Raw genomic sequence first — 14,267 nt, forward strand, 5'->3', positions numbered from 1 at the left:
TGGTAACTAATTGACCATTCATTATCAGTGGGAAATAGGTCAATGGAGGGATGATAGGAGTTACTATAGAGAACTTTCTGGGTGTCTGGCTGGTGAGTCTTGCCCACATGCTCAGGGTTTAGCTGATCGCCATATTTGGGGTCGGGAAGGAATTTTCCTCCAGGGTAGATTGGCAGAGGCCCTGGAGGTTTTTCGCCTTCCTCTGTAGCATGGGGTACAGATCACAGCTGGAGGATTCTCTGCATCTTGGGGTCTTCAAAGTATTTGAAGGCTTCAATATCTGACATATAGGTGAGAGGATTATTCTAGGAGGGGTGGGTGAGATTCTGTGGCCTGTACTGTGCAGGGGGTCAGACTAGATGATCATACTGGTCCCTTCTGACCTTAAAGTCTATGAGTCTAAGTAATGGAGGGTGCAGAACACCCCACTTTTTCATCTCAGTCGTAAGCTGTTCCCGTGGGAGACCAGATACTCCACGAGAGAACAAGAGGCCCTCACAGTAAAGTGGGCCGTAGATACCCTGAGGAATTCCCTGCAAGGGAGTCGATTTACGCTGGTCACTGAATGGCTCCATGCCATGAAAGACTCTAACGTGCGGGTCATGCGCGGGTACCTGTCACTTCAGCCTTTTGTTTTCCAGGTGGTGCATCGCCCAGGAAAAGTCCACACTAACGCAGAGTTTTTTCCAAGGACTGGTGAAGAGGGGATGGCAACGCCCCCCTTGCCGACCCTCTTAAGGGGGAGGGTGTATGACATGGCAAAGCACCCCCACACTGAACTCGCAGGGCTCAGCCAGGGCTACCTGGCTGCAGAGGCCCTGCCCCCGCAGCCCTACCGAGCATGCCCAGGCTGCAGCTCAGCTATAAAAGCCTGGGAAGACGCTCAGTCGGGGCTGGTGGCCGGAGCCGGCCCTGGGCACATGGTGCATGGTGAGCGCCAGCCCTGGGAGTGCCGTGGATTGGCCGCCTGCGCTCTGGGCGCGTGGCACTTGGGGTGGGGGGCGCCAGCCCTGGGCGCGCGGCGCTTGGGGGGGGCACCGACCCTGGGTGCGCGGCTCTCGGGGGGGGGCTGCCCCCGAGTGCACAAGTGTCCCCGCCCCCTGGCGCCCGGCAACCTCAAATGGTTGGGGACCACTGGTGTAGATGTACCCAAAGTGCTGTGTACTGTTAAAGAACTGCCAGACTCCACCCCAGAAGTGGCTGCATTTCAGTGATGGGTGAAGAGATTTCTAGATCTAGTTTGCCCAGTGCTTTAGGATGAGGCCTTGTATTAATACGATATTATTAAATATATACAGATACTTACCTCGCCCCTCCCTGAACTAGGACTGTTGCAGGCACATCACACACTGAGCCACACCCACTTATAAAAAATGAATTTTAATAGAAATTAAGGGGGGGGGTGTAAAAAGATGACTGGAGATGAAATATTCCACTAAAAACCCACTGAGAGTTATAAAAATGCAACTTGATCACAAGGAACAAATAGGGAAGACTCATCTGGGTCAGAAGCATTGGTCCCAGTCAACCTTTGCTGAAGCTAACAAAACATGCCCCCTACCTCCTTTAAAAAGTATTCCTGACAGAGACTAGAATGAGTCTCTTTTTAGCCATTAGATCTTGGGAAAGGAGCCAGAGGCAAACCCCAAAATCCAAACATCCAAAGCAAAGACAGACCTATACCCACGTCCCAAATTAAGTTTTGTTTAATCAACTAAATCAACTAGTTGATGGATTTTCCATTGACTGGTCAATTAGTTGATAAGCAGGGAAGCTGCAGTCGGGTTAGCTCCTGGCCCCGGTAGCTAACCCCGCTGCGGCTCTGCCTTTTAAACGTATGAAGAGCTTGCCAGCTTTTAATACATTTAAATGGCTGAAGTGCAGTGGGGGGACCCTGCGCGAACTGGGACAGCTAGGGGGGAAGAGAGTAGTTGAGGGACTAGTCAACTATCCGATAGTCGACTAGTCGCTTACAATTCTAGTCCCAAAATTATTCGCCTCCCTTCCCCTCCCCGCCAGCTTTTGGTGGTGCAGTTTTTAAATCCCGGCTTGACAAAGCCCTGGTGGGGATGATTTAGGTGGGATTGGTCCTGCTTTGGGCAGAGGGCTAGACTCGAGGACTCCTGAGGTCTCCTCCAGGCATATAGTTCTGTGTGTGAACAGGTCTCTGGGTCATGTTTGACCCAAAACGAACCTCTGCAATACCGATCTCCTTCCGTTGATTTGCAAAAAGAAACTGTTTTCTAAATCTCTTTTTAAAAACAAATTATGGATGGCTACATTTTCTCACACAGATCTGGGCCTGGACCTGCAGAGGCTTAGAGCACTTCACCCAACGTGCCAACCAGTGGAACTCCTTGCAAGAGGATGGTGTGAAGGCCAAAACTGTAAAAAGGTTAAAGAAAGAACTAGATAAATCCATGGAAGATAGGTCCATCAATGGCAGTTAGCCAGAAAGGGCATGAATGCAAAACAATACGCTGAAATGTCCCTTGCCTCTGATTGCCAGAAGTGGAAATGGATGACAGGGTGGATCACTTGATGCTCACCCATTCTGTTCATTTGCTCTGGGGCCCCTGGCATTGGCCACTATTGGAAGACAGGAGAATAGCCAGTCGATGCCCCTTTAGTCTGACCCTGTATGGCCGTTCGTTCACTCCTTTCACCTAGCCAATGCCCTGCCATGGATATTGCGGTGCCTTGGTCCTTATAGTTCTCTGCTGCAGAACACATCAGTGTAGTCATCTGTGGGCTGAGCTGCTGTAGTCTAACTCAAATTACTGTGCTCCACCAGGGAGAGCTGGGAGAGAACGGAGCCTGGGATACACATGAGCCCAGAGCAGATCTTTTCTGGGCTTAACCTCTGTTAGAAAAGACTTTTGAGGCATGCAGGCAGCCTAATTGAAATCAATGCTATTATGACCAGGTGTTGTGCTAGGCAACACAGTTTGCAGCTATCTGCAAACTATGCCCATACAAGGGCAGACTGGTAAATGCAGATTCAGAATGACGGGGCAAAAAGCAGCCAGCCCCGTTACTTTTAAATAAGAGGAACCTGAGGGTGCAAAGCAATCCAGAAACCACATGCTGAATGGCCCCAGCTGCTCCATCTGTAACATGGGGGTGACTTTGCTCACCTCCTCTGTAGGATGCTTCGAGAGCTGCTGATGGCCACTGCATTCTTTACTGTTGCTGAGGGGTGGAGATGGAGGCCTAGCAGGGGGGATTCAGCAGTGCTGGGGGTGGACAGGGGGAGCCCCCCAGCCTCTCTGTTCTAGGCCCCCTCTTATCTGTCCTAGGTCCCAAGGGTTCCAGGTACATCCATTGCCATGCTCATGTCGGGTGACCCCCCCCATGTTAGATGGGGGGGCAGGAATCTTATCCACTGTGCCACTGAAGGAGCCCCCCAACCTCTCTATATTTGGGGCTCCTGTTATTCTTCCTTAGATCCAAGGGTGCCAGGTCCACACTGGTTGGAGGTCGCGGCAGCAGGATACAATGGGATGAAGTGGCGCAAAGGGGGAATTTGGCCAGTTTCTAGAGAAAACTCTCTACCCTAGGGCAAGAGCAGCATTTGAATCAGTGGGAACACCACGGGAGGATCTGCGGCAGCGAGCCGCCCTGCATCCCTCCCTCCCTCCCTCCCCTCCCCCCCCCCCCCCCGCAGTGGGGAAAGGAGCAGACTGAGTGGCTTAATTGAGCTTCCCCACCACGAGTTTCTAGACTGAGGAGGACACATGCAGCACCAGGAGACTTGTGCCCCCCCCGCCCAGTCAGCTGGCTACACCCAGCCTGGGCTAGTTATGCCAGGACGGGGTGGGAAAAGGCTCCTGTAGGTCTCTAGGATGTAAGGAAACCCCCTGCACAGGCTGGGGCACTGTGCTGGGAGGGCAGGAGCGGTGCCAGGCTATCAGCACTGGATGGGCCTTGTCCTGCCATTGCAGACTCACCCCGGGGCCTGTGTCCCTAGGAAGTAACAGAGGGCAGTGCGCAGCCAGGCTAACGCTCGCCTGGCCCCCTGGAGATGGTGCCTAGTCCCCCACAAGGGGCTGGCGGCCTGCTCCTGGCCTGACTCAATCCTTTGGGGCTAATTGCTGGGAAGAAGATACAATGTTTGGGATCTACGTCCCTTTGCTTTGCTTCACTACAGACCTCTGCCCCGGCCCAGCACCGGAATACTAGAACTCGGGGCTCCCACTTGGATCCCAGGGGAATGGGACGAGAGGCATCCCGGCTCAGATTTGAACCCCCTCCCAGGTCTCCAAGGTGGCGGTAGGACTAGACGTTCCCTCAGTCCACAGAGGTTACAGAGCAGACAAATGGCTGGAGCCGAGGGTTGCGGAGCAAGGAGCAGGTGCAGCAAGACTGTCCGTGGTTCTTGTCCATCTCCTAGCAAGCCAGGGTCCCTTGCTGCTTCTCAGCCACCGCCCGCCCCAGCTCTGCAGAGGGGCCTGCAAGTTCCATGGGATCCTCATGTGCTGGTTCTCGTTGTCCGGCTCATCCAGTGAGCTGCAAGGCTGGGGTGAGCAGGCCAGGCTGAGGGTGCACAGAGAGAGACTGGTCCTGGTCCAATGGGAGGAAGGTGCCCGGCTACCTCTCCGTCCAAGAGAAGGGACTAGTTTGGGGAAAGAGACTAAATGGACTGGTACCTTGGGGGGGGTTCCGCTATAGCCCCTGCACCAAACCCTCATCGTCTGTGCCCGGCCGGCCCTGGCCTTCGAGGTCCAGTCTGAGGGTGGGACGGGGAGCGAGAAACAGGCCTGTTGCCCTGGAGTTGCTGGAGTACAAAGTCCTGAGGCCTTGCTGGGGGGGGGGGGGGGGGTGTTGAGTGTTCAGTCCTGCACCCCGCACGCTCGCCGAGAGCTCGGGCCCGTTCCCAGGGAAAAGGAGAAACCAGCCAGTCAGTCTCGGTCTTGCAAGAGATGGACAAAGCTGGCAGGGAAGACGCCCGTCCTGGAGCCATCTCCTTCAATGAAGCCGACCTGAGGGAGGGCAGAAGGCAGCAGATCAGAGCCGAGAGGTGCCCCAGGGGGCTCCCGGCACAGAAGGTGCAGGGATGCCGGGGGGAGGGGGGGCTTGAGAGTGTGAAGAGTCACAGATCTGCGAGGCAGGGGATGGGGTGGCCTTTGGATGCCAGGGGGGGTCCGGAGATCACACATCCCTGCTCCCAGTACAGCTCCTAACTGCAGACCCCGAAGGGGCCGAGAGTCCATCGGCTCCGCCCCCCAGGGACAGGAGGGGTCAATGGAGATGGGAGAAGAAGCATCCTCTAAATATTAATCTCCTGCCCCCCAGGCCCTGCTCTAGCTCCCTCCTGGGGGGCTGGGACAGCAGGAGAGAGGAGCCCAGTGGATCAAGGGCCTCAGGTCCCAGGCTAGAACTCGGGGTCTGGGCTCCCAGCGGTGCCTAACCCAGTCACCCCAAGGCAGCAGCACTCACCCAGCTCTGCTCATCCTCCTCCCGGGTCACCACGATCACCTCGCCCTTGGAGAAGCTCAGCTCCCGGGCCCTCTCCCCCTTGCAGTCCATCAGCGCCATCACCCTCTTCTGCCTCCCCTTGGCCTGTGCAAGCAAATGGACAAGTGTCTTCTGAGCCCCGGCCCAGCAAACGGGGGGGGGGGGCGGAGGAAGGGGGGTGCCCGCCGTGCAGGCCCCCCTCATGCTCTGCTACAGGGAGGCAGTGCAACAGGGCATCACACGGGGGAGGGTCCATGGGGTGGGGGCAAGCCGGGTTAAACAGCCTTGCATCTACCTGCCCCCCACTTCCCCAGCCCGAGCCTCTTCCCCCACCCGCCTCCCGTCTCCCCCGCCGGCGCCACCCCGCCCTGACCCATCCTTTCCCAAGCAGTCAGTAGCCACGGTAACAGCCCTGCCCAGAAGATGGGCCCAGAGTAAGGGGTGACAGCTGCTCCCAAGGGTAGGGATTTTAGGCCCTTTGAGGTGGTAGGTGACCCAGCGTGATCCTCCAAAGTAGGCCCAGCGGGAGAATCTTTCCTCCTCCACAGCCCCTCGTCAGCCCCCACAAGCCACGCTCCTCTGCAGCAGTGAAGACAAGCCCCACATCACCCTCCCACCACCCCAGCCCCTGAAGTAGCCCGAGCAGGAGTCTGCAGCCCCACAGCTGCTGATGGGAACGGCCCCCTCTCTGCTGTAGGTGAAGGACACGCTAAGGCACCAACTCCCATGTGGTCTGGGGCACCAGGCTGAAAAATGAGCAGCTGCTCAGCACCCAGTCTCCCTCCCCCCCCAACTCCCAGTACCTCTCACCCACCGATCCACTCCCTCCTCTCTCCCCCAGCACCTCCTGCCCCCCGCGAGCAGCTGTTTTGTGGTGTGCAGGTGGCTCCAAGGAGGAGCAGCGAGGCCGGAGCATGCTCTGGAGAGGGAGGCAGGGAAGAGACGGTGTGGGGGCAGGAGTGGGAAGGGGCAGGAGGTTTGCAGGAAGCGATGGAATGGGGGCAAGGCCTGGTTGGGGGGGGGGCAAACCTGCCCAGCTAGAGGGGAATTCGGCCTGTTGGGACACGTGACATACTTTGACCACAAGGGAGGCTACATCAGCGTGGCTGAGCAGAGGGATGGGCCCCTAGGGTGGGGTGGGAGGAAGGAGTCACAGGGGAATTTCACAGCGGGCAAGGGAATCTCAGAGTAGCTGGAAAATGAAAATCAAAGCCAGGGACCGGTTCCCTTCCGGCCTGACTTACCGGGGCGAACCTCCTGGGCATGGGCACAGGGGCAGCGTTCGGCACCGAACTCGGAGCCTTGCTGGAAGGCAGCTCCTCAGAGCTTGGGAGGGAGATGGCCGAGCCGGAGGATTTCCCCGCTGAGCTGCCACTGATCCGCCGGTAGGACCGGGTGATTTCTGAGCTGTGAGGGGAGAGGATCGGGGGGGAGGTTGCTTCAGATTCAGCCATCAGGATGGTTTGATGGTGTGTCTCAACCCTCTCCCGCACCACCACAGGAGCCCTCCCCCTCCAAAGCATGGACTTGTTCTAGCCAATGGGTTCTCCCTCGCTGGCCACCCCCCTCCAGCACCTTCCCCTCCAAAACATCTTTCTCCCCTCCTTGATCCGGCACCGCGGTTGGGGTTCAAACAGGCAGGCAAGGTAGCAAGAAGGCTGAAGACCGCACAGGCTCCGAGGGTGTTGCCTGTTTCGTTGCATATGGGGAAACACGTCCCTTTTCCATGTCGATTTCTCCACATGGTAGAAAGACACCCAGGGGCCAGACCCTGGATCATGTGGCCCTCATGATGCAATTTGGGCCCCTCCCCAGCTTATCCACTAGCAGGCTGCAAATCGCCGTCCACGGCACAAAGCCCTGCTGAAGTAATCCAACCCATCTCTCACCCCTGGGGGCATGCTCCTGCCCCACAAGGGGTCCTCCTCCCAGCCAGGGCTCCGGAGTCCACTCTACCTGAACTTAACCGGGGTTATTTGCCCCTGTTCTGGCGATGTCCCAGCAGCAGCCTGCTGCGCCATTGTCAGACTGGTCTCCGACATCCTCCGCTGGCTGCCGCTCTCCGCCTCTGCATGGGTTTCCCAACAGACCGTGCGTCTGGCTTCCGGGGGGCTCCGGGAGGTGGACAGCGGCCGGGATGCACTGCTGTCCAAGGTGCTGGGAGCACTGGATGTGGACAGGTGTCGGAGGGCAGGTGCCTCTGATAGTGTGGAGGCCTGGGGCTCAGAGGCCTGACGGGGGAGCTCTGGGCGATCTGGAAAGGAGGAAGCAGGAGATCAGGAAACCAGAAGCCCCCGCAGAGAGTTTTCCCTGCATCTGCCGGCTGTATTGAGACGTTGCTTGGTCTTTGAATGCCCCTTGATCAGGAGAGTGGAGTCACAGCACCCAGGCTGCCTCCACCCTTCCCGGGCCAGCAGGTCTCACGAGTCCCACAGGTCTGTGGCAAAGCCAGAAGTTTGGCTGGCGGATAAACCCTGTCCTCAAGAGATCCTGGCCCAGATCTGCTGTCCTGAGAGGCTCAAAGCAGCAGCCAGTCCCAAATGCTGAATCCTTCAAGCTTTGCTCTGGCCAGCACTTCCACCCTCTCTCAGCCTGGCGGAGGGAGACATGCTCACCTGCTGGGCTCTGCCCCGGTTTGGTCCTGGAGCCCCCTCTGGTCGGGTTTTTGACAGGCAGCGGTGGAGGGATCTCCTCGCTGTGTGACCGCCGCTGGACGGGCCGGGAGGGAACCAGGATGGTCTCGTAGGTCTTGTTGCTGATGTCCATGCCAGAGCAGCTCCACCGGTTCTGGGGGAAGAGGGCAGGCTGGCCTGTGGTTGGAGAGGACGTGGACTTAAAGGATCGCTGCAGGGGGCTCACCTAGATTGGGGCAAAGCAAACACAAACACATCACTGCTGCCTTGCAGCTGCCCAGCGGCCTTCCCCACAGCTGCCCCCCTCCGCAGCTGGGTGCCCACCAAGCATTCAAACTCATCGCCCCACCACTGGGCTTAATGCTTTCACGGCTTCCTGGAGCCAGGCTTCTCCAGCCCTTTGCCTTCCCCCCCATCCATGAGCAAGGTTCCTTCTCGGCGCTTGGTCCTGCACATTGCTGTGCCAGGCCAGAGATCTCGGCTGGTGTTCGTGAACATCTGGATCCTGGTTCCCATGAACCCAGCCAGTTCTGCAACAGGCTGGGCTGTGGACGGGGTGGAGGAAGGAGACGTTCCTTTATTAGCTAGGAAAGGGAACTCTTTAAAAGTGACGGCCCTCGTTCACGCGCATGGATTTTGGTTTGCGTGGTAATCACTTGTTTCTCTCGCTCGCTCTCCTTTCCAGGGAAATTTCCATTCTCTCTCAGATAAACCTTCTTGCGTTCTCTGACAAGCTGTGCGAGTGATACAGGAGCAGCGGTTTAAGGTGAAACTAGGGCTCGCTCCATCTGGTACTCCAGCGAGCAGCCAGCCTCAGCGGCCAGCGATCACAGGGGAACAGCCAGCGGAGAGGGGTGCTCCTCTTGCTGACCTGCCAGGCAAAGAGCCCGGAGGGGAAAGCTTGGGTGGCTGGTGGCATTAGGAGAGCAGACACCTAGTTACCAAGCAAGATCCCCTCACGCTAAAGGCAGGAGATAGCAAGGAGATTCTCCGTGCTGGGTGCCTGAGGACAGACAAGGGGGGAGGAGTCCTGCAGGCTCCTATGGGAAGGCAGCCCTGGGACAGGCCGAAGAGCCTCTGCCCCTCAGAGAACCCTGGCCCAGTGGACTCCAGGGACACATACATGCCACTGAGGGGAGCGGTACCTTCTCCTCCTGGTCGTCCTCGCTGTCGTAGGCGTATTCCTGAGGGACCTCCCAGTCGTAGTCCAAGGGCACCTGCAGGTTTAGCTTCCCAGCCTGTGCCTGCTCAAGCTGCCAGAAATGTGGGTCATGAGGAGGAGATTCTGCTCCCATCCTGCATACCCCAAACCCACACCAACCCGCAGCACGGTACCCACCCTCCCTCCCTCTCTGCCCCACGGCAGGAGTCAGCCGGGCTCTCCAAGCCACCCTGCTTCCTCCCACCTCTGCCCTGGATAAGGGCCTCACCCCAGTGTGCCTGCCCCCATCCTTGCCCCAGGGATCTTCTTCCCCCCTCGACCTACCAGCTCTTCGCACTCGGTGTGTTTGTGCCTCCTTGCCACATCCAGGGCCGTCTCGCCTGCAGCATTCACTGGGTGGGGGAGACGAGGCCAGGTCTGCATTATCAGCCCCTTCGAGAACCCCTCGCTCCCACCCATTCAGGGATCTCCCCCCAAGTGCATAGGGGTGCCCCAGGTGGATCAGCAAGCAGCAGATCCACACCCCACTGCCACTGCACCCTGAGCTAGGGGTGGCCACTGTCACCAACAGGAGGATGTTGCTCAGCAGCCAGTGACTTAGAGGTTAACTCAGGTACCTAGCAAAGGTGACGGCCGGGGGCCGGGAGAGCCAATCGAGATAGAGGCTTGAAATGTGAATTGGATATAGGCTCCCTGCCTGCTTTCTTTGTGTAGGCGAGTTAAACCAGGAGCCTGACCTGAGTTCCTAGGTGTCAATACTGCAATAAAAGACCCCCGGCCTGGCCCAGGTGTGCTGACTCCCTCTCATGGGGCAATACAACCGCAGCGTAGACGTAAAGGCTCAGGCTCTGGGAGGACCCAGCAAGGGGGCACGGTCTTAGAGCTTGAGCTCCAGCCCCAGGGAGAAAGGCTGCCCTTCTATTTGTAGCCCCTGGCATGAGCTCCAGTCAGTTGACCTGGGCTCTGAGACTCCCTGCGGAGTTGATGCTCCCTAGGACTTCTGGGGGCACAGCCGATGGTTCTCTGTGCTGCAATAAACAGAGCCACTCTGTAGGAGAACTCGTCTGCCCTTCCAGGCATGGGGGGGGGGGAGCTGTCAGAAGGCATTGGAGGGCTATTAGCACTCCTGAGTTTAGACAGAATCCATACGTCCCCCACCAGCCTGAAGGAAAGCAGGACTTGGGCTAACCCACCTCAGGAGGGCCAGCAACCCTGGGTGTAAAGCTACGCAGGTCAGAGGGTTGTGTGCGTATAGGAGGGGGGGGTCTAGGATAACACCCAAGGAATAGCCTCAGCTAATTGAAGTGAAGACACAGCCAAACAGATTACAGCTCGCCAGATCAGCACACTCTATTAAGCAAGCCGCTTGCTCATTAACTACTAGTTGAATCAATGATTAAAAAAGAAACGAAATTAAAAACTGAAGCTGAAGGGGAATAGAAACATTTAAGGAATTTTCCTAAGTTGATTCTATTGACTAAAGTGAAAAGCATTGTCAGAATGGCATTAATTAAAGGCAAAGTGATTAATCGGGAATAATGACATTAGATCAGTGGTGTAATTAAATGAGGAACTGATTGAAAAGGACATGTTCAATTCAGAACACCACACTCTGAGACCAATCGTGGCACAACAAACAGTCGTTAAAGGTTTTACAGTGATTTAAGCCAATTAAAAGTTTAAAAACTAATAAATGCTCCAAAACTGGCTGTGACTAGGTGTTGTGAAATCCACAATGGTGGCAAATGTGTTGGCTCTCCCGTTACACACACACATACAACCAGTTTTTCTTGGTTCTAATGTGTAGAGAAGGATTATGCATAAGCGGTTAGAACAAAAACAAGGAGTCATTGCATTGGATAGGGCACTGGACTGGGAGTCATGAGACACAAGAACTATTCTATCACCAAGCTGCTTTGTGCCTCAGTTTCCCTGTTTGTAAAATGAAAATATTAGGACTTCCCCAGCTCACAGAGCTGTTGTGAGGGTGATTAATATTAAAGATTGTGAGGCACTCAGATACAACAGTAACGGGAGCCAGAGAAATACCTATACATTGGCAGGCCTCCTTGCTCTTCCATAGTTTGGGGGAGGAGAGGAATCCTATTAGCCGCATTTTAAAATCTGTTCTGACTTTCCTCCTCCCACCACAATTCTACAGGAGAGAAGCATGGCCTGGCTTTCCCCTCTGACCGGGCACTCTGCCTCGTCTGCCCCACGCTCCCTACCTGTGTTTGTGGCCGCTTTTCCTTTCAGCAGCAGTTTGAGGCAGTTGGGCTGGTTATACTGAGCGCTGTAGTGCAGAGCCGTGTTCCCATCCTGAGTCGCTCTGTCCAGGTTCCCCCTGCGCAGCAAGGCAAAGGCGGTTGAAGAAGCAGGCGGCAGTGAAGAACTGCCTCAAACATCTGCCAGCAGTAAGACAGCGCTGCCTAGCTGGGGTTTGGGCATCAGAAGATGCGGGTTCTGTTCCCAACCTTGCCAGGGACCCCGTTCGACTTGGGTAAGTCATGTCCCCAGTCTGTGCCTCAGTTTCCCCATTGCTAAAATTGGGGGGTGGAGGGGAAGTCTCCTGATCTGCCTCGTGTGAGGAAAGGGAGAATCAGTGACAGTGGGGGACGTCTAGGTGGACATTAGGAACAACTATTTCACTAGGAGGGCAGTGAAGCACTGGGATGGGTTACCTAGGGAGGTGGTGGAATCTCCATCCCTAGAGGTTTTTAAATCTTGGCTTAAAGCCCTGGCTGGGTTGACTTAGTTGGGGTTGGTCCTACCTTGGGCAAGGGGCTGGACTTGATGACCTTCTGAGGTCTCTTCCAGCCCTAGGATTCTTTGATTTTGAGATCCTTGCAGGGCCAGTCAAAGCAGAGAAATTGTGTTCCCTTGCAGGGGGACAATGCTGACAGTCCTTTCTCCCTCCTCAACTCATGACAAGGCTGTTTTTCTCCAAATCCCTCCTACTCCGGCTTTGTCCTTCTCTTGCTGTGAACGGGGGGCTCAGAACACAGTATTCCTGCCAGGGTCTTTTTGGAATCACATGGAGAGCAATTACCTCTGTGCTCCATAGTATGACATGGCCACGGAGCCAGCCCATAATTACATGGGCCAGCCTATTGGATAGATCTTATGGCCGCAAACAGGCCAGTCTAGGTCTTTCTTCCTGCTTCATATCCCCCATTCCCAGGGATCTCTTCCTCCCCTGCATTATCATCATCTGCCTTTGGGATCAGTTTCCTCTCCGTGTAGTGTTACAAGTCAAATCTCCTTGTTAGTTTCTGCCCCAGTTTCCAACCTCTCTTGTTCCCTCTAGACTAAAGCTCGCAATTCCCCCCATTTTAGTGTCAGCTGCAAATCCCACCAGCGGTCTCATGAATCCCCTTCTAACGCCCCTGACGAAGGCCAGGCCCCATGTGAGAATGCACTTTCAGCAGCCCAGTTGGTCTCAGGGCAGGAGAACTCTTAAGTCCCATGGATTTTTCGTGGAGCCTCCCATCCCTGTGTTGACCAGGCCCACGCCCACTTTGCTTGTGAGACCTGATACACTGCCAAGCCAGGATGCTGGGACTAGCAACTTCCCAGCTGCCCTCCTCCCTGGGGGAAGCTTACCCATTTTGAATGATGAAGTCCACCAGCGGGAGGGAGGACTTGTCTGCATAACGCACAGCCAGATGCAGAGCCAACTCACCCTGGTCCTGTCACAGGAGGAGGGGGAAAAACCATTAACCCTCTCTCTGGTACAGCGCAGCTTGGCTGGGCACATTCAATTCACAAGAGAACAGAAGAACGGCCATACTGGGTCACACCAATAGTCCATATAGACCAGTGTCCTGTTCTCCAGCAGTGGCCAATGTCAGGTGCTCCAGAGGGAATGAACAGGAAAGGCAATCACAGACTGATCCATCCATCACCCCCTTCAAGCTCCAGGCAATCTACGGCTAGGGACACCTAGGGTACGTCTAAACTACATGCCTCCGTCGACAGAGGCATGTAGATTAGCCAGATCGGCAGAGGGAAATGAAGCCGCGATTAAAATAATCGCGGCTTCATTTAAATTTAAATGGCTGCCCCGCTCTGCCGATCAGCTGTTTGTCGGCAGATCGGGGCAGTCTGGACGCGCCGCGTCGACAAAGAAGCCTTTCTTGATCGGCACAGGTATGCCTCGTGAAACCAGGTTTACCTGTGCCGATCAAGAAAGGCTTCTTTGTCGACGCGGCGCGTCCAGACTGCCCCGATCTGCCGACAAACAGCTGATCGGCAGAGTGGGGCAGCCATTTAAATTTAAATGAAGCCGCGATTATTTTAATCACGGCTTCATTTCCCTCTGCCGATCTGTCTAATCTACATGCCTCTGTCGACGGAGGTATGTAGTCTAGACACACCCCTAGAGCATGGAGTTCCATCCCTGGCTATCTTAACCAGTAGCTATTGGCAGACCTATCCTCCATGAACTTATTTCATTCTTTTTTGAACTGACTGTGGTAGCGTTCTGGGTTTGATGGCCCCTCATCTCCTCGCAGCCCTGCAGAGGTGGCCTCAGCCCCGTAGGTGGGGAGGAAAGTCTGGTGTCCGTCAGCATCAACCGCTGAGGCAAGGGACAGTGGGATCCAAGAGAAATCCTGGCCAGGCTCTCTCAGCTGTGAGAGAGCCACTCACTAGGGCTGGTGGAATTTTTTCCATTGAAACCATTTACTGATGGAAAATTGGATACTGAAAAGTGAAAATTTGTCCTTGAAATGTGCTTGCTCTTCAGAGAAAGTGTTCAGTGTTTCACCAGAAAATCCAAATGGCTCAAAAAAGTGAATATTTCCATTTAGATAGTTGGCCATGGCGCCTCTTGGGAATTTTCATTTGGTTTCTCTCAGTGGTCACCAAGCAGTAGATCTGGATCTACTGGTAGATCTTGGAGCCTCTGACAGGTGATCCTGACTAGTCTGGCCAAGAGGCTAACAAGTGCCAGTACTTCAGATGCCCCTTCCCCACACTGCTGCTCATCTCCTGCCCCTCCCGCTGGGGAGCTT

General features: G+C 55.6%; 1 protein-coding gene across 1 annotated transcript in view; it reads right to left on the reverse strand.

Annotated features, from left to right (window-relative positions):
- Positions 1-1,361: 1,361 nt before the first annotated feature.
- The window catches only part of ASAP3 (ArfGAP with SH3 domain, ankyrin repeat and PH domain 3), a 70,350-nt gene continuing 57,444 nt past the window's right edge, over positions 1,362-14,267 (reverse strand). Inside the window, exons 18-26 of the mRNA XM_075908668.1 lie at positions 12,856-12,941; positions 11,481-11,596; positions 9,577-9,644; positions 9,236-9,343; positions 8,073-8,316; positions 7,414-7,711; positions 6,702-6,864; positions 5,440-5,562; positions 1,362-4,982 (exon numbers count right to left, since the gene is read on the reverse strand). Of these exons, the coding sequence (XP_075764783.1) occupies positions 4,902-4,982; positions 5,440-5,562; positions 6,702-6,864; positions 7,414-7,711; positions 8,073-8,316; positions 9,236-9,343; positions 9,577-9,644; positions 11,481-11,596; positions 12,856-12,941 (1,287 nt within the window). The 3' untranslated portion in view covers positions 1,362-4,901. The remainder of the gene's footprint in view (positions 4,983-5,439; positions 5,563-6,701; positions 6,865-7,413; positions 7,712-8,072; positions 8,317-9,235; positions 9,344-9,576; positions 9,645-11,480; positions 11,597-12,855; positions 12,942-14,267) is intronic.

The sequence above is a fragment of the Pelodiscus sinensis genome, chromosome 25 (genome assembly GCF_049634645.1).
Source record: "Pelodiscus sinensis isolate JC-2024 chromosome 25, ASM4963464v1, whole genome shotgun sequence".
Taxonomy (NCBI): Eukaryota; Metazoa; Chordata; order Testudines; family Trionychidae; genus Pelodiscus; species Pelodiscus sinensis.